The 20691-nt window shown below is 42.5% G+C and overlaps 1 protein-coding gene across 11 annotated transcripts in view; it reads left to right on the forward strand.

Annotated features, from left to right (window-relative positions):
* Positions 1 to 20691, forward strand: part of Tnr (tenascin R) — a 408001-nt gene that overhangs the window by 329161 nt on the left and 58149 nt on the right. For 9 of the 11 annotated variants that reach the window (XM_006496742.4, XM_006496745.4, NM_022312.3 and 6 more), the window contains 4 exons: positions 5288 to 5551; positions 8321 to 8436; positions 10749 to 10899; positions 15127 to 15396. In XM_006496742.4, coding sequence (XP_006496805.1) covers positions 5288 to 5551; positions 8321 to 8436; positions 10749 to 10899; positions 15127 to 15396 — 801 coding nt within the window. The remainder of the gene's footprint in view (positions 1 to 5287; positions 5552 to 8320; positions 8437 to 10748; positions 10900 to 15126; positions 15397 to 20691) is intronic. The other 2 variants (XM_030252977.1, XM_006496746.4) reach the window with 1 other exon arrangement.

The raw sequence follows: 20691 nt of genomic DNA on the forward strand, positions 1-20691 counted from the left end.
TCCTTATTATGCTGCTAGGATTCAATCATGGTGTCCACTCTGATGAGCTAGCTGGTCTGGGTCACTGAGTTTTACTCTTTTTAATAAGTCAGAATGAGCACTAAATTTCAATTCTTGAAGGCCAGAGGGATACACGCAAACAATATTCAAATCACAGCAAACAGGAAAAGATCACTGGACTCTACTAGGTAAAGCTGGCCTTTAACTCAGGACCAGTTGTACCTGCTGAAAAATATCTACCTTGCCCATCGACATCTTATATCACTGCTTAAGGGAGGGTGGCTCCAGTTCTTTGTTTATCTGGTTAGCTTACAGATTGTAGGATGGGATTGATTTATGAAATTACCAAGGAGCTGACATTCTAACAATTAGTATAGAATATTAAACAGATATGACTCATTTTGTTCCAGATGACTAGAGCACAGACAGGAACCAACTCCATATGTCATTTCTATATTGTAGAAAATGACAGAAGAATCATGTCTTGCCATGGGGTTCTAAATCCTAAACCCAGCCTCGAGGGAGATGACCGTAATCATACCAACTAAATCAGTAACCATTGCTAATACGTTTGTGCTCCTACAAGTATAGATTACATAATTGATCCTTTTTGTTATGAACTCAGAATACCTTCTGGGAATTTTTTTCAAATAAATAAAAACAAACAACATTTTAAAACCTCCTAATTGAGCAATTCTACTAATTTCTAAAGGACAAGTCCTGGGAAGCCAGCATCCATAGCTTTCTGTTGTTCAGCATCTGCATTTGTGGCTTCAAATTAAGCCCTTCTAAAGGATTAAGGACAACAAAGAGAGGACGATAATAGTTCACTTCTTAGAAAGAAATATTTTTCTATGTTTCATTTCTTCTATAGTCAATTATCATCTAGCCTCTCAATTCTGTTTACTGAATTGAAATTCCTTTCTAAAAGTATAGTCATTATACCAATTATTCAACTGAATCTGAAGTTAGCCCTCAGCACTTCTGAATCCTAAGCACAAGGACAGCTGCTGGAAACATGAAACATAACCTTGTTTCTACCCAGAGGGTGAGACTCCTGAAGGCCCCATCCAGAGGATGCCAAGAGTCAACTTGAGTCAAGCTGTCTTGATGTTATTCTATAGTTTGAAAACTTCTTAATACAATCAATATTTATGAATCTGCATATACTTGTCATGTTCTAGACATGGGTTTCCACGGGGTCAGGTCTATTTGTAAAATGACAACAATAACAACAACAACAGACCAACGTGATCTGATCCACTGTTCAAACTGAACTGGAGAAACGAGGCCTTGGTCACATCCGACAAGATTCAGCAGCTACTCATACAGCTAAATCTGGGTCAAGTGCAAACCTTGCATCCCTGCTACCTCTGACAGAAGGGCTCTGCCCTGCTTGGGGAAGACTTCAGCAAACCCAGATAGATTTTCTTTACTGCTTCAAAGTCCATGAGGAAGGACAGTTGCATAATCTCTATCTGTTTCTATAGCAACCCTGGAGCCACCTCTCAGTGCAGGAGGTACTCCTCTTAATGCCTGCCTTTAAAACCAAGTGCCATGGGTCTGTTCCAGAAAGGGATGTGGGCCATTATCTAAAGTGCTACTTTACTAGCTCTTTGTGAAGAGCACATAGGAGTGGGGCCTATTTACTCACTGTTTGACATTTCTGGCCAGGTGCGTGCAAGACAGCTCCCAGGAGTGCAGAGCAAGAAGGGGCAGAAGGGGCAGAAAGGTGAAAACATCAAGAGCCACAAAGTAGACTTCCTTGTAGGCCACTATTTTTCTTTAGCAGGATATGGAGAGTAGCTGCACACCTTGTGGATTTCATTATGAGGCCCCCTCTATGGCAGCATCAGTACAATTGACTAGTTGACAGCAAGGCCATTACAGTTGACTTCTAGCCTTGGTCTCTGCTTATGGTATACCAATGAGTCTTTCTTCCTTGTCCTCTGCCCATGCAAAGATAATACAACAAAACCTCTTGAGTCCTAGTACTTAAAATAAGCTTCGGGGAGTGGAGAGGAAGCTACGTTGAACCTCTTGTTTTACAGATTTGAAAAGCAGCAGTCAGACACAGGTTTTTCCCAGAACCAACAGTCCATTAAGAGCAGAGTAAGAATGAGTACCCTGGTCACCCACTAACTTTTTGAATTCTCTAAACCTCTTTTGAGATGCTAAACCACAGTTGCAAAATAAAATCGCTGTCATCAAATATACAATGAGTAGTCTTTTGACATAAATGCTGAGACCAGCAAATGGTTTTTGTTTGGTTTTGTTTTAATGAGAAACACCTAGAGTCCCTTGTGAACGTTCACCCCATGACAGTGGTCAGCTCAGGAACTGGTGAGTGAGCTGTTGAATGCTACCTAAGAGTGGATGGACAAGGTTCCCTGGAATTCAGTGAGATGTGTGAAGACTTCTCAGCATCATTGTTCAGCTCTGTTGAGACAAGTTGCCCAACCTCTGGCTCCTGACACCACTTGTTCTCTGGACCAAAACACAGACTGGAACTGCCTTCCAGGGTGCTCACTAAGATGCTGTCTAGGTCTCACAATGAATGCTGTAAAGGAGTGAGGTTGCAAACACTTGGCACTCCCCACCCACTCATTGCATGCATCGCTTTCATTGTTTGTTTTATAGTTCTGTATTGTTTGGTTTGATAGCAATGACTGACACCTTCATTGACCATTAAACCTTCACTCACCATAGCACTTGCACCACAGGTGACGGCAGATGCTGTCCTCCTGTTCAGATGTGAAGGCAGTATTCACTGTCTGAGATGAGGAAGATAAAGGCCTTATGATTCTAAATGCCCTGCTTAGATCACCCACCACTGTCATCATTAACTCTGTTTCTCTGGAAGAAAGAATCAAAAAGGGAATACACTGACTAGTTCCACAGGCCCCAAGAGTTGCCTTGAAGTTTGGAATGACCATTTCTGCCCCTGACAGGAGGTGTCCTGTCAGTAAGTCTCAGAGAGAGTAAAGGTGTTGACTTACAAGAGGAGGAGGTAGCACAAGAAAAAACTCTGTCTGGGTCATTTGGACTGTTTCTCATGGAGATTCTTTGCAGTCCTTGAAGCTGTGCATACATGAAAGAAGAAAGCAGGTGCAACGTGTAGCCTTCTCCGTGAAAGATCTGAGTTTAAGTCACTCTGCTCTGACTTGGTTCCCTGGATTTTGGCGCATCCCTCCACTCAGCCCTCTTCTGTGATGTTAACATTACTCTGCCTACCTACCACAAAAGGATTTTTAATGATAGGTCTGACATACATTATAATTGAAATAATTTATAACTTCAATCTAGAATTCTGTATTGGCGGACAGCTTCTCTAACCAGTGTGCCTGGGTTCAAATTGTCACTCCTGTGTTTGCTTGTTGTGTGCCTCAGTTTCCTTATCTATAAATTAGGAGTAATAATAAAACCTATCCTGCTGTGCTGGTGGGAGGTTGAAATGGGATGACCCAATGTAAAGTGTTTACTGTTTTCCTGGTACATAGCAAATACACACACACACACACACCATAAACAAAAACAAAACAAACAAACAAAAAACCATGCCAAATATCATGGGTTCATTTACAAATTTTTTAGTTTTGAAAGATTGTTTAGGGTAAATTTTAAGACATGCATGGAAATAATGGTACAAAGCAATCATCCCAATAATCAGGGAGATGGGGTGAGGCAGGAGGATTCTATGTTCCAGTGCTGCCTGGGCTACATTGTGACTACTACACTGTGAAAACAAAGATAAATAAATTGATTAAATAAGAAAAAGTATAGACTTACTCTTTCAGATAAGGTTTCTCTTCTTCACTCAGAAGAAATTTTATTTTCTCACCTGTTTAATACAGAGAATGGTTTGGGGCAAGAGTGAAAGTAAATATGACTATTATATTATAGCATTATAGACTTGTGATATTAGTCTTTTCCATGAATCTTGGATCAGTTAAAGGAATGCTCAGTTCTCTTAGGCAAGAATTTAAGGTTTTCCATGTGAGCTAGAGGAGGCAGGTGCTATCCTCTGGCTTGTATGCCCCTGTGAAAGCACCCAGTCTGGCCCTGTTTGTTTTTAAAGGTGAAAGTGTTAGATAACCCAGACAGAAATTCAAAACCAGTAGCAGCTCTTCAACTAGTGGGAACCTCCATCACATACCAACATGGAAGTTAATTACGATCACTTAAATCTTGGCCTGATCTCTGCAGTAATCTATGAGCAGATCCAATTATAGACACTAGAGTTAGCCTTCTAATTAGTCTTAAAGGTTCAATGATTTGATGCCCAGCCTACAGTGAATCCTCACTTCCTAAGGGAGCTAGCTGTACAAGAGAGGCTATTTCAATATGGTTTAACCTTTGGCAACTCTGCACAGCATTTGCAAAGCTGGACAAGTGAGAAAAGCAAAGCTCTCAAGAAGGCTTTCTGGTCAACCTCTCCAAGGTCAAGGCTAATGAAAATTAGCTTGAAACTAGTTACATCTGCTTCAAGACTTAAATGCCATCCTTTTAAAAGGAGGAATGCTATAAGAAAGGACTACTGAGCATCTTCATTAGGCCATGAGGTACAGGACATCCTGTTTTGGCTTCTTATAATTTCTAAGAAAAACAAGAATTAGTCTTTATTTCCACTCACTAAATCAGAACTGGCTGTCAGGACAGTCTGATGCAGTAATTTATTAAAGTACCAAGCTGCTTAACTGGTGACGTGCTGTGAAAAATCTCACATCTGGCTGTATGAAGGAAAACAAACAAGCAAGCCTTCATTTGTAGCCTTTGCAAATGTCCATTGTGTAAGCACCTCCATGACTACTCCTGTGACAACATTAAACGTGCAGTTGGGAAGAGACATTCAACAGAACACAACTATGTATTATCTCTAATACAAGAGATGCAACACACAAAAATCACCTTTTAGGCAGAGCTAATTGTAAGATGCAGTGAGATGATTTTAAAATGATGGGTCTTAAATAATTATCTTTTAGACACAATTTGCTTAATTACTGCTTCATAATGTTTTATCTTTAACAATGACAATACCTGTGAGCAGTCAGGCAGAATTCTTAAAAATATGACAGTCAGCCTTCACAAGGCAGTTAGGGGCCAGCTCCAGCACCACAATCATTTATGGTCTTGTGAAGCTTGGAATCTTTCAGTAGAGAACCAAGCCATGGAGCCCAACAGAACTTCAGACATGGAATGAGGGGGTGAGATGTAGCAAGAAACTTGAGTCCGGGCTGGGAATGGCAATCCTCTGAGCTCATGCTGTCTGTGTATTGCCTCCTGGTAGTTGCCCCTCCAGAGGACTTGCGAGTGGCTGGTATCAGCGACAGGTCCATTGAGCTGGAATGGGACGGGCCGATGGCAGTGACGGAATATGTGATCTCTTACCAGCCGACGGCCCTGGGGGGCCTTCAGCTCCAGCAGCGGGTGCCTGGAGATTGGAGTGGTGTCACCATCATGGAGCTGGAGCCAGGTCTCACCTACAACATCAGCGTCTACGCTGTCATTAGCAACATCCTCAGCCTTCCCATCACTGCCAAGGTGGCCACTCGTACGTACCATTTCCCCATCCTGCTTCATTTTTATTTTCTCCTACATGAGATCATGGGCATTCATGAAAGTAGTGTCTTTTCTTAATTCTTTAGGATTGCCTGCAATAGCTTGCTCTTATGGGGTAGAGGTTTCAGATGTGGCCCATTTTTTAAAAGGGACCCACTGTGGAAACAGGCACTTCTGATTACAAGAGCTTCCAAATTCAGGCAATATCCGAGAACTCTATAACAAACAATATTTTAATGATTGAACACTGATTTGTTATAAGCTGGATTCTGCTGGAAGTCCAAGGAAGTGTGAGACTTATACAGACCTTTAAATCTAGTTAGGGATTCAAAACTAAGAGCTTTGAAGTATAATATAATAAAAAAGGGCTAAATGTTACAGGTGGTTGAGTGCTAAGCAGAGCAAGGGGAAAAAACAATAGCAACGTTATTTTAAGCTACAGATGATGGCATCTATCTCTAATAAAGATGTGACATCATCTTTTTATGACCTTTTATTTTACCAAAATACCCTGCTAGTCACTTTAGGAGTATAAGTTGAGGTTCCAGAAAATAATTTAGAAAACTGTAATAGAGAGAGTAAGAGCAAAAACATAGACACAAAGCAAGCTGAACTGTCTCCATGACTCAGAACTTCTGGAAAGTTTTTATTAATTCTTAATAACAAGGAGGGGGCTCCTCTAGATCCTTATCTGTGTTCCATGTATGCTTAGTTCATCATAGAAAAATATGAGATAGCTTACCAAGTATTAATATTGAATCTGCTCAAAAATAAAATAAGAAAGAAAATGCTATTTCTGTTCTTTGTATACTTTTGAACTCTTAAATTTTTACAAAGAGTCAGTATCACTTTTAACTTTCCAAAACTAAGATGAGAAGCTCTGAGAAAAGAGATTTCCAGGAGTTGGGCAGCAGGCTGTATTCTTCTGCCCCAGTTCTAGTGCAGAGTCTGCACTGCAGATGCCTGTATGCCTTATAGAGGCAGCAATGTAAGACTAGATTCTACAGAGAGAAGAGCATCTGAAGGATACAGGCTGAGAGGTGCAGACTAGCACTAACAAGAGTCAGGAACAAGAAGTGGTCCGTGGAAACAGGGACCCTCAGAACTCAGAAAACCCTTGGGGTCTATAAAGAGAACTTACGGCCATATAGGGAAATACAAGCTCTGAGCTCATTTTATACAGGTCTCAAATGACAAATGACATTTGGATAACAAATGCCAGGAAAATTCAGAAAAAAGAAAATGTCAAGTTAAAAGAGTTGGTCTCAAGGTTCTCAAAGAGGTCAAAGACTGAGATTTGAAAGATGTAAAGACAGGGGCATGGGCTTAAGAAGTCACTTTGCTCCACTGGCAAGTGGCTAAAGTCTTAGGATAATATTGGACTTCTGAACGCTGCATATGTTAATCTACTTAGAATTATCTCTGTTTATATCTGACCCTTTAAGAAAAATCAGGTGCCTGGAAACTAGTTTTAAATATCTGCAGCGATTATGTGGAGGCAAGTCACCATCTGCTGCCTTTCCCACTGTGGTGGGGCAAGAGTCACCCCTGGAGTGCCTGGCCTATCCAGAAGCTGTTCCTCTCTGATCCACACCCATGTCTTGATGTGGTTTCCATCTCTGATGGCTCTCATTGTGCCCATTAGGGGCACCCCCTCAGGCTAGCTCCTAGGTGACAAAGACAAAGTCCTGTAAGTTCACCTAACATTCCTTCGAGGGGCTTCAGATTCAGCCTTGCCTTCCCACCAGAGAAGCTAATCTACAGGAAAAAATAATAATACATTAAACAAGTATCTGTCCTTTTCCAGTGGGAATAGCCTGAGAAGCAACACTAACGAGGGAGCAGGCTTCCTAGAGAACTGTGAAAAGTCACACTGTCGTTATTTCAGGGCTGGTGACTAGAACTCCATCAGGACAAGCATACTTCCACCTCACTAAACATGTGTGTGTGTGTGTGTGTGTGTGTGTGTGTGTGTGTGTGTGTGTGTGTGTGTGTGTGTATTTGGGGGGAAAGGGACAGAGAGAAAAAGGGAGAGATTAGAGCAAAACAAAACTAGGTGAGCAAGGCAAGGTGAGCAAGAGAAGAAAGGAGAGAATTCAGAGAGGATGAATTGAGAGCAATACTCTGTATACACCTGTGCTTCCTTGGTGTACAGAAAGTGGCAAGTTCAGACCATCCAAGGTTTAGGGGTTTGAGGCTCAGTACATTCAGTACTGCAGATAGAGTCTGCAGAGTACCTCAGATACTCAAGAAAAGCATCCAGTTTTATCTTAAAGCTGGCTTATCCCACATCTCCAGCCAGCCTCCTCTCTGTCTCCCTTTTCCTGGGTGTCAAATAGGAACATTGAGATCAGATACTATCCTGCTTCCCAGGAATCCCGCACGGTACCTAAAGGTAGCATTCGAGTCCTTTGAGAAAGGCTTTTTATTGAGTGCCAGGCTCTACCACACGAGAGAGGGAGAGAAAACATGATTCTTTAAATTTTTAACATTAACATTTTCTATTATGAAATAGAAAGGACAAAACTAAGGATTACATTTGTTAAGTTTGCTCATGTATTCACTTGCACTGAGCACCCAGGCCACATGACAGTGTGCTGGCCCTGCCACGGAGACTCTGTCTGCAGCAGGATTGGGATTGTCCACTACACCTCTCCTCACCCAGGACACCCAGGGAGGTCACAAGACACAGCACCAGGAAGCAATCTCTACCCCTGCCAGGGATGGCCATGACATTGCCGCCCACATTGCTGTGTTCCAGATCTCTCCACTCCTCAAGGGCTACAGTTCAAGACGATCACAGAGACCACCGTGGAGGTGCAGTGGGAGCCCTTCTCTTTCTCCTTCGACGGGTGGGAGATCAGCTTCATTCCAAAGGTAACACTCAACTGTGAACTCTCTGAAACAAGCCCGATTTGGTATATTCTGATCCTCAGCTTAGATTTAGGGGCAGCAAGGAAGGTCCTATGCTATGAAAGTGCCAGAGCTACCAAAGACACAAGATGTGTTGTGAGTGTCTGGGCTATAGGATACTGTTCTCACACAAACCAGAGGACTATCTAAGACATACATACAACCCGAGCTCAGCTCTGGGTCTTGGATGATGGGGCATGTGGGAAGCAGTGCTAATATCTAGCTGCCTGCTGAGAGGGTTTGGAGGAGCTATGTTTGTAGTGAGCCTTAAAACCAAGCTTCAGAAAGTTGAAACCTCCCTTAGCATAAAAGAGCAGCCAAGTGGAACCACAGTCAGTCAGTCCACAGGTAAGTGTAGAAAAAGCTAGCCTATGGGCTTCAGCCTCTGAAGGTCAGAGATGTAAAACATAATCTTGGTTTTCCCAAATTAGTCAAAAATGAATTTCCATTCCATTAAGCAAGATTTTCATTAAACAAATTCATTATTATAGCTTGTGAGCTAAGGGTATCCTAAGAGTCCTCTCTGGTCTTTAGAGCAGTGTTTCATTTGATGAGTCCCAGAACTGTCTGCAAGTCACCAGAGCTGCTCAGTTTCCAGCATTGCTGGCTCTGCTCACATCCCCTCTAAGCATCACTCATGGATATGGAGTTCAGCGCACTCCCCCTCTGTCTTCATCCTTCACCATCAGAAAGCATTTTTTGAGTCATTCATCAGACTTAATGACAACTGACACATTTTTGGCTAACAAGACGGTGTTTTTTGTTTTTTTTTACAGTTCTTCTACTCCAAAATTCCTGCAGCCATGACTGTTGTAACTACAAAAGACCTTCCAGTAAATGGAATATGAGCCTTCATTTTACATTTAGTTTTGTTTAGTCTGTGGAGACCAAGACTCAGGGATCTTAAGTGACATCATCTGCCAGGTTTAAGACAAAAACCCCAAGTCTCAGGCTCTACTCCAGAGTTTTCACACCCCCGTGTGGGTATAGTCATGTCACAGCAAGCTCAATATACCTAACCAGATGTTCTGTAGAAATCTGTTAGGATTTGTCTTATATGAGTTAAATGGCCAATAAAGAATTGCAGGCAACTGGGTTTATAACAAGGCAGGAAGAATCATGTCATCCTGCTGCTCAGGCAGGAAAAAAAAAACACCAAGTTCTCCTGCTCTACATATAATATATAAAATTTTGACTGAGAGACAAGCCACCAGGGCAAGCCAAGATCAAATAATACATGGCTGTGTGGAATAGATGCCATAATGTGTAGTAGGTTGAAGCAACGGGGAGAACATTTATCACATTGATTTATAAGAACATGCCTATATGTTATACATGGGGCTCCCCATGACATAAAGACCAAAGAACACAGAAGAGTAGCAGGGTTACACAAAGGCTCTCTGTCTCCGCTATTTCCAAAGCACAAGTAGGTAGATGGGTAGATGATAATTGGAAGGATGCAGGGAGATAGGTAGGTAGGTAGGTAGGTAGATACGTGCATAGGTAGGTACATACATACAGAGGGGGAGAGAGAGGACAGATAGATTAATGTTGACAATAAATTTGAAATCATCAAATTGCTTTTTCACATTTCCTTTTCCACAATTCATCCCCCCCTCTCTCTGTCTCTCGGTCTCTGTCTCTGTCTCTGTCTCTGTCTCTCTCTCTCTCTCCTATTTCTATTTCATTCTGTGTTTCTTTTCTTTTTCTTTATACCTCATGTTATGAGTGAAAGGAAAACATGACAATGACAGATTGGCACCAGGGTAGTACCATAAGGAAGGGAATGGAATAAGACCACAATTCTGGGGTTTGAAGCAAATCTGCTAATGTCATATATTCGAATATTACATATATGTATGTATTATATATATGTATTACATATGTATATATACACATACAAATATATACATATATACATAAGCAAGTATTATTATTAACAGCTAAGGGCATAATCATCACAATAGGTGCCCAAAAAATCTGATAACATTGATCATGACCATAGAACATTAACTCTTTGACAAGAGTCAATCTGCATCACCACATGACTAGATTTTATTGGCAAACTTAGAAAATCCCTGATAGGCCAAAGAAATGTTCTAGAGAATTGGTTCTTATTGAGCCTGTTTGGGCATGTTCCTGGCCCCAAGCACTCTGCTGACAGTTCATGGGGAACAGATGTAGTCTGCTTTTTAATTTCCAGTCTGCACAATTTCTCTAACCATATTTCTGTCCCAGTGACCCCTCTGATTTCTCTGTTTCGCCCCACTCTCCAGAACAATGAAGGAGGGGTGATTGCTCAGCTCCCCAGCGATGTGACGTCCTTTAACCAGACAGGACTGAAACCTGGGGAGGAGTACATTGTGAATGTTGTGGCTCTAAAGGAACAAGCCCGGAGCCCTCCTACCTCTGCCAGCGTCTCCACTGGTAAGTGCCTCCAACTCTTCCATGGCTGCCCAGAGAACTGCCAGCCATGGATGGATGAAAAAGATTCTATGATTCCTCAGAGAGCTGAAATGATACAGGGACTTGGAAATGGATATACTCTGCCAGATCCTAGCAGAACATATTCCTTAGTGCTCACCCTTGCAAGCATACAAACCAGAGAAAGTGTCCCATGGAGGAAATTCTCTATTAATAGTTCCAGTATGTTTCTATTAATCTCACTCATTAAGCCTCATACACCAACCTCCAATTGTCATAAACCTCGAAACCAGCAAGATCCAACCCATTCTTGCTTACTGTAAGGCTTGGAGAAATTCAATCAAATTTTCCCAAACCTCAATCTGTTTTTATAACACCTTCTCCACTGAATTAGTATGAGGATTAAGTTGGATGCAGTGTACTACATAATTAGCACTATACTGATGCATGCTTAATACTTAGTATATACACATATACATGAGAAGTAGAGCCAGTAGGGGGCAGACTATTCGAAAGCAGTAGGCAGTGTTGAGTCACTGAGCCAAGTGACAGTGCAAGTTGATTATTCTTTTGGTGCCCACAGTTTGTCTCATTCAGGATCATTATATTTTCAAGATCAATTCATTAATCATGTCATATTTTGCCTTATTGTCCTCTTAGCTGACAAAGGATTTCAGCTTCGGTGCTGTAACTTAGCAACTGTGATATACACCTGTGTGACTCCTGAAAGTGGCTCAGACGTGATAAGTAGCATCTGGTACTAGGTATTTTGTCTCTCAGTTGTTGATCGAGGTTAGATGTGAAGCTTATGCAAGTTTCCTTGTTAGCAACAAAAACTAAGATGAGTATTCTTTTTCATAAACAGAAATTGATCTACTACAAAGCCAATCTTAGGTCGAGAACAAAATGTTGGCTTAGGTAGAACAGGTAACCACAGTACTATTCAATAAAGCTATGGGTGTAGTTTGATTGCTCAAATTTAGATATTTGTGTCCAAACTAACAGCATCAGGTTCTAAGACTTAGAGATTTAGTCTAGAAAATGTTGATTTTTTTTTTAACTATTGTGGCATTGACTTAGGTTGTATTGGTGCATCAAGGTTCCAAAGCCATGTCTCAAAGTCAGGATCAGGAGGAGATCTGCACCTTTAATATTTTTTCTCTCATATTGTCAGTCAGGGAAGTTCTGTTTTGATCTCTTTTCTATTTTGTTCATCCATTTAAGATTATTTTTTCTTAAAAACAATATTTCTCTATGGGGAGGAGGCTCAAGAAAGTGCTGTTATAATAAAGTGGACTTCAGAAGAAACCCCCCGTGGAAGCAAAACCATGATGGTCTGGAGGACTCTCCAGAGAGCCACAGGCACAAATCCATCCTCCAAGGTTATGCTGGATTCTGAAAACTAGACGTTTGCTACCAGGATAGATAATGATATGAAGTGTCAGCAGACCATCCCTATCCTGATATTAAAAACATAAATAAATAACAACAACAACAACAAATATTATCAGGTAAAAGGCTAAAAAGGAAAGATGCCTCAGAAAAGAGGAGAGACCATTCCAGTTGTGAAGCTTGCTTCCCCAAGTATGGAGGGCACTTAAAGAAGCAATCCAACTCTGTCTCAGTTTTATATCCAAATGAATTTTTAAAATAAAATTTGAAGTGCTTTTTAAGAGTTCCTTAAAATTAAAAGCTCCAGATTTAGAAAGCCATGGGAAAGCTGAGCAGCTTTCAATTAAGAAAAGAAGTCCTACTTAATGGCTTTGTGCAATGTGCAAAATTACAAGAAAAGTGTAAAAAAGAAAAGAAAGAAGGAAAAAAAAACACAGAACAAAATTGTATTTGTTTAGAAATTCGTGATGGAATTGAAATCAAGGTTTCTACAGCCTTGATTGGAACAGGTCATTAAGACCAATTGACCAAAGAAGAGTGGTATCCAAGATGCAGCAGGAAAAACTGGCTGGCTCCCATCCCTGTCTGCTGCTTTTAGGAAACAATCATTTGATTATTTCCTTCTGCTAAGGTCTGACCTACACCAACCCCCTCCTGTGAAGCTCTGAGTCCTCATCTGCACTCAGACTGGCTTTTTCCAGGCAGACCATTTTATGAATGCAAATACAAGACCTCCTGCAGCTAACGCCCTCTGTGCTACATAATCACATTCTAATATGGCCAATCCATTATGATTAGGTTTTTTGGATCTAAGGAGTTGAAGGACAAAAGCCTTATGTGGTTATCTGATTTTTCCCTCTGCCTTTTTTCTTCCTCCATCAAAATGCTCCAGTTTAAAAAAAAAAAAAAAAAAAAAAGTTCTCCCATCCCTTTTGCAAGGATTAAGAGGCTCGTCCATTCCTTTCATTCACTCAGCACTCTTGAGTGTCTACAGCGTTTTAGACATTGAACTTAAGTCATAGCTAGGAGGGCATCTAGCCATCCTGCGACTAAAGTAAGTGAAATAGCAAAGGTCCAAGCCGTCTAAAGCTGCAGCCTGTGGGGGAAAATCAGATGTTTTCTCTTTAAGTGCATGGCTACCTCGAGTATGATAAATAGAACTTCAATTAACTCCAAATCAGGCAGCACCAACATGATCTAGTGATTTTCTTTGTAGCTGATACTAGACTGTTCACTAGGAAATAGCAATGGGCTGAGAGTCAGGCATCTAGAGAATGGCTCACATTTGAAAAGTTAAGGAACTAACTCTAGGTTAGCCTGAATTCATCCTAATGGAGACACCCATGCTGGAGACAGAGTTGAAAGTGGCCCAATGTGTATGAGTTTAAAAACAAATCCTAGCCAAAAATTACAGAGGAATCTATGGAAAGAAACTAACTGAAGCAAAAGATTTACTGGAAGGACATAAATTGTTTCCTAGAAACCCAGGACCAGAAATATATGTACCTGAGACTCATAAAATATTTGAACCATAAAATGAAATATCAGAAATTGAGTTACTCTCTGTATCTTTCCATAAGCCCACATAGTCACTCATTTCTGCTTGTCTGTATACCTATACCTCCCTCCTCTCCCTCTTCTCTTCTCTCCCTCTCCCTCCTCCTTACTCTCCCTCCTCCCTCTCCTCTCTCTCCTCTACTCCTCTCCCTTCTCTCCCTCCTCCCCTCTTCAGTTCTCTGCTCCTCACCCCCACAACTAATGCTCCCTATTTCTCTGTAAGTATAGTAGAGAATCTCCACACCAGCCCAGCCTCTACACAGGCTAACTCTAGAGACAATTTCTAGAACCAGAGAACTTGGAGAACTCTTTGTGTCCTATGTCTTCAGTTTCAGAAAAATGCAGGCACTTATGGAAGGAGTGGAAGGAGAGAGAGAAAGAAAAGAAAGAAAGAAAGAAAGAAAGAAAGAAAGAAAGAAAGAAAGAAAGAAAGAAAGAAAGAAAGAAAGAAAGAGAAGGAGGGAAAGGGAGAGGGGGAGGGAAAGGGAGAGGGGGAGAGAAGGAGGGAGGAAAAGAAGGAAGAATTGGAAGGAAGGAAGGAAGGAAGGAAGAAGGAAAGAGAGAGAGAAAGAGAGAAAGAGAAAGAGAGAAAGGAAGGAAGGAAAGAAGGAAGGAAGGAAGGAAGGAAGGAAGGAAGGAAGGAAGGAAGGAAGGAAGGAAGGAAGGAAGGAAGAAAGTGGCTCACAGAAACAACTCTAGAGTAGAAGCCCTTTTAATTCAGATGAGCACATTTTCTTGACTGGCATGTTTCATGTCCACACATGCAAATGCCAGTCTGGTTATCCAAGCCAAATAAAGCTCGATAGGAATAACTTCTGAATTCTCATAATGAGACTTTGGCAACCATGCCTGGGTCTCATTTGTCTCTATTAACTCATAGAGCTTTCATCTGGGCCCAGTGAAGATAAGATCTGGGCAACAGGCAAAGGCCAGAAGTTTCTTCTCTCCACCTGGGCCATGGCCTCTGAAAGAAATAGGTCAGAGTCATCCAAGCTAGTAAGAGTCCTTCCCTTGCCCAGACCATGAAATGCCAGTGCCTGAAACATATTCAATGAGTGGAGAAAGAGTCCAAGTTCTAGGAGAACTGAATGCCAGTGTCCATGATGTCAACAAATCTGTGCTTCAGGAAAGGACTTCCTCTTTTGTATCTCATATTCCCCATCTATATAATGAACGAGGAAACCCATCCCACTGAGCAAGCGAGTGTAAGAAGGAAAGAGGTAAACAGAGGCCAAAGAAGGCTTACTCCTGAATCAACATCATGTTCTGTTTCTCGTGCAGTCATTGACGGGCCCACACAGATCCTGGTTCGAGATGTCTCTGATACTGTGGCTTTTGTGGAATGGACCCCACCTCGAGCCAAAGTTGATTTCATTCTTTTAAAATATGGCTTGGTGGGTGGCGAAGGCGGGAAGACGACCTTCCGGCTGCAGCCTCCCTTAAGCCAGTACTCCGTGCAAGCCCTTAGACCTGGCTCGCGCTACGAGGTGTCCATCAGCGCAGTCCGGGGGACCAATGAGAGTGAAGCCTCAAGCACCCAATTTACAACAGGTGAGACTGAGATGGGGAAAAGGACTGGGACTGGGAGACAACACGACGATGTTATTGTAGCCAGGGGACATTAATAAAAAAAAAAAAAAAAAAAAGGAGATGATGAATGTGGGCAGCCCTGTTAATGCAGAGGCTACAAGAAGAAAGTTAGAGGTTTTGGGAGCTCCTGCTGGTATTCCTATTCCAGCATTAAGAAAAGAATATCACCAAGTAGGGAGAGCTGGGTTCGCATCCTCACTCTGCCACCCAGATCTGTGACTTAACTTCTTTCTTCCTTCCATGAATCTCTGATTTCTCATTTCTGAAGTGATAAGTTTGTCCAGAAGACATTTGGACATCCAAATTGTTGGCCTAAATGGCAAATCTGTGACAGTTTTGTGCCTGAAACAAAAGGTGCAAGAAACAGAAGGTGCCTGTTTCTTGAGACACTTTTCTGCCATTTACAGGATGCAGTAGAAATACTCTAAGCCTGAAGTGGTTTCATTAAAATGAACACTCTTCAGTCTTGTGCAAAGCTCAACCTGCATAGTCATCAGCAAACTGAGGTCCCTGAGTCAATCTGCCATTTGCAGCCTCTAGCAATGAGGCCAATTGGTAGAAGATAAGCCATAGACACAACCGTGAATAATAGACAGATGAGTTAAACCCATTATAATTCTTTTCACCCTTGAAATGATACCCACCAGAAAGCTTCCTAAAAAGCTTCCTTGAAGAGCTTTATCAGCAATCAGAAAAGCCAGGCCTCAGGCTGACTAACTTTCTCCTTCAGAGCTCAGACGCCTGACCAGTGGCTGAGAATGATAGACCTCACTCAAGGAAGCAAAGTCCTGTGAACAGGTTCGACTAAGTTCCTTTGAATCTAGAGTGTTAGACTTGTCCTCTTTTCCTTGGAGAGGTTACATGTCAAAGAATGTTTTTGCCAGTTCCAAGTTGCTCCAAGGATCAAAGAAAACTGATCCCATCTAGAAGATCTAAGAACCATTGTCTTCTGAAGAAACACTAACCTACATGTCTGACCTGGTGTTGTAGTAGCTTCAGAATCTGCTACAAGACAAAAGCTCCAAGAATATGCAATAACCAGCTCACCTTCTTTATCTAGATTTTGCACCTGCAAAATCAGGGCTCCATTGTAGCAGATGGCTTAGTGTTACAGTTGGACAGATTTGCAAACTGAATGACTGGGAAAGACATGGACTAGTCTGCCCATTGGAAATCCTGGCATACTACTGAGGTTAGGACTCAGGAACAGCCGAGATTGGACCCTATAGCAGTGGCCCCATGAGAGAGGGGAGTGGATTCTCAGTGCCCAGACTTTGCTGCACAACTCACCACTTAAGCAAGCCCATCTTTCCCAGCAAAATAGAACAGCCAAGAGTCTTACGATAAGCTCCTCCCACAGAAGCAAACAAGTGTGGACACTAGTCAACTTTCTCCCTAAAAACAAGTGTGGATGCTGGCAAGCATCAGGAGGCAGGTAGGGTCTGCCAGACACTCTTTAAGTTCTTCTCAAAATCCCTGGTACCAGACTCCACTGCCTTGCCTGGAGTGTAGCCAATGGACTGTTTCAGCAAACACATCTTGAGATTCCCCCAAAGACTGAGTGTGCTTCTTAGAAAAAAGCAATCAAACTATTCTCATTTTTCTTCCTTTCTCCTCCAGTTAGGCAAAAATGTTCACATAATAGCAAGGGGAAGGGTGATCCTATAAGATCCATTCTTGGTCATGATCAACCTCCAGTGTGTGTGTGTGTGTGTGTGTGTGTGTGTGTGTGTGTGTGTGTGTACACTCATGCATGCACTGGTATCTGCTGTGGGCCACATGTTCTACATTCTTTTCTTAATTTCAAGATAGCTTGAATTGGAAAGTGGCTCCTTTGTGCTCTGCTCCGATAACGAGTTTGAAGAGGCAAGAAAAGTGAAGGGGGCTCTCAAGAAGCACGAGCAAAAGCAAACTCTGGATGTTCGGGTAGGCAAGATGGATCCGCACTGGCTGGTAGCCCAGGAAAATTCCAATGAAGACAATTGCATCCCATCTCCTCTGAGGGGGCTCCCACAGAGTCTCTGTTCACTGTGGCAGGAATTTCAGTTTCAGGTTGCCTAGTGGATTGGCAGCTGTTAGGTGGCTGCTTTTCCATGCAACCTTCAGTCTGTGCCTCAGACCCATGCCTGCTCCCTTAGTCTCCCTTAGGAGAGAGGGAAGTAGGGGCGGGTAGAGACAAATAGCTTTGCAGACAGATTCTCCAAGTCCAGAGTTGGCAGATGCCAGCGGAATGATGAAAGGTTGTACAGACCCTCACAGGTAGGGCCCTCAGTCATTTCAGAATTCCGCTTAAATTCAAATTAAGCAAAGTGTTTTTCCAGGTGATGGCTTCGACACTAGGAGCGCACTAATTGCACAGGCAATTAAAACTGAGATTTGCTTCCTGCATGGCGAGTAGGATCTTAGTCTGGGTCTTAGAGCAGCGCTGCAAAGAAGCACCCTGGTGCAAGGAGCAAAGGCCAGTAATTAGAAGGAAACCAGACTAGGAAACCTACAGTCCTTCCCCACCTCTGCAGCCTCATGAGGACTCTGGGGACAGTTTCTCTCTCATGGAGGACTTCACTCTGAGCAGAGTTCTCAAAGGACTTAGACCCCCGTGCCTTTGACCTGGATGACCCATACCTGTGCTTAGTGCTTCTTATGGGTTGAAAAGATGCTAAAGCTCTGACCCCCTGTTTGTTTGGAGATAGGGTCTTCGAAGATGGGCAGATGGAGGTAAAGTCGTTGGGATTGGCTCTAATTCAACAACTGTGTTGGTATCAAATGGGGAAACCAGGACAGCGACAGGCATGCACATAAGATGTGCCATATGAAGACAGAGGCAGAAAATGGTCAGGAGAAACCCAAGATGGCTAGAGAATCACATGATGCTGCAGACCCACAGCTGTGCTGTGTGGCAGCCCCAGGCAACAAATACAAACATCCAGAGTTGCATTTCCCTCTCCCTCCTCACTGGTGACTCCATTCTGAGATTCTCCACCATGTTACTTTACAAATTCAACCCGGAAGCCTTTGACCTCCCTCAGCCAAGATGCTGGTTGTGGAGAGCAGAAAGACATCTTGTTTCTGCAAGGCTGGCTGCCTTTGTCACAGCTGTTCTGTGCCCTGCACCACCTCACCTCAGGCAATCTCAAAGCCCACAGCTAAACATATGTAACAAGCCATTTCTAAAGGCTTGGAGGGAACAATTGAGGTTGAGACGTGGATAGAACACATTCAGTTACTTACCATGTACTTTTTGAACATCCTCTGGGGCCACAAGCGCTGTTCTAGGCACGGAGGCTATAGAGTATACAGATAAAAGCCCATTTCACATAAATGGCCTCCAAGTGGGCAAGAGGACTGGGTGGTCATGAGAAAAACAGAATGAGAGATCATTTGAATCATGATTTCTGCGATAGGGAGGAAAATGGATAAGACAGAAGGAAAGCTTCCCTGGATTGAGGCTACCCCTCTGAGAAAGTGAAATTCCAGCTAAGAGCTGTACAACCTAAGGCATGCAAGAGTCAGAGAACATTCCAGGTAAAGATAGCAGCTGGTCCAAAGGCTCTGGAGTACAAATTAGCTTGATGTGTCTCAAGAAGGACAGAGTAGAAGTGTTCATAAGGTCTGCCCACTCAGTGCCCAGTTAGACCACCACTGTTGCAATTAGAGCATGAAGCAACAGAAAGTTTTAAACAGAGAAATAAAAATCTGACCTAACGAACATTCTCAAAACTAGATAGAAAGGTTAGTACCAGAGTTCACAGACACAAGTCCCTCCAGAAAGGCTCCATTGTCCATCTGTTTTTGCTGCTGTGTTTCAGAGACCTGCTCAGTCCCCTCCTACATGGATGTCCTCCAGCTGTTCTTTCTAGACCCAGAGAGAGCACTGATCTCAACTCTGCCCGGTTCTGACACTCACTGCCCAAGCTCATTCTAAGAATGAGCACTTCTATAATTACTGAGAGCAGAACAGCTGTTCATTTCAGATAAAACACTATCCCCTCCCGTAGAGTTCAGGGCCTATGGCCATTAGATTGCACTCCATGCCCTTATAAAAAGAAGAAATCTCTAAGATAACACTTTCTAAGTATAAGATAGATCTCCACCTTAGCCCTGATTAACTGTCTTTACCTCTGCAGTGGTTAGTATGCATCAACTTGACAGAGTTTAAAGCCATCTAGGAGATGTCCCTCTGGGCACGTGCATGAAGTTTTTAGATTGGGTTAACGGAGGTAATACTCACCCCTAATGGGAGAAATAAATTCTGTGAGCTGATGTTCTGGATTGCATGAAAAGGAGTAAGTGAGCTGAGCATCATCTTACCCTTCTTCTTTCTCTACGTTCTGGTTGTGGATGGATACAGAGTGACCAGCTGCCTCAGTCTCTGAACTCGGGAACTGGGAGCCAGAACAAACCCTCTTTCCTTAAGTTGCTTTTATGAGCTACTTTGTTCCAACAAAGAGAAAAGTTACTAAAACAGTCCCCACTCAGTTCAGGCCACAGCCTCTTTGCCATATCTTTCTCCCTATATATCGTTTTTTTTTACCTCACATGTGTCTGCCCCCATGCTCTCTGTCCATCTAACTCCTGGAGAAATAATGTACATACATTGCATCAAGAATGAACAGTACCCAGTGTGATAACACAGGTTGAACGAAGACCAAATTCTCAGAAAAATAAGCTGCAAAGACATCCATCTGCTCAAGATCCCCCACACCCACACTCAGTTGACATCACACAACAGAAGCCTCTGTGTTCATATGGATTCACAGCAGTCTCCTCTTCCACAGGAACAAACGGGGGTGGGCTACTTGCCTGGCGTTGGCAGATTACCACAGTCTACTTAGAACAGATAACTGGACCATCTCAATGTTAAATTCACATCCCAATATCTGGAACTACTTTGGACTTTTTAAGTGACAGATTTTTCAAGACAATACTTTCTTGCACTGCATGTTCTTACATTGCCCCTCCTCAAATAAGACTGTGCAGGTAGCCAGTCCTGGGGAAGAGAAGGATCTTCTAGAGATGATGGGAGGAAACGTCAATAGTCATTGGGGTTCTTAGAAGACTAAGAGCACATATTCAGGTGCCAGGAAGGTCACTAGAGATAACAAGTCATCCATCCAGGCTTGGACTCCTACATTTGTATCTGGTGTCATATTGCACATTTTACATGCACATCTAATCTGTAGACAACTACAGTGTCTTCCCCTTTCCCAACGATGGCCATTCAGTTCTAAGACCTTGAAAGAATTGTCGGTGGCGCCA

This window comes from Mus musculus, chromosome 1 (assembly GCF_000001635.26).
Source record: "Mus musculus strain C57BL/6J chromosome 1, GRCm38.p6 C57BL/6J".
Classification (NCBI taxonomy): Eukaryota; Metazoa; Chordata; class Mammalia; order Rodentia; family Muridae; genus Mus; species Mus musculus.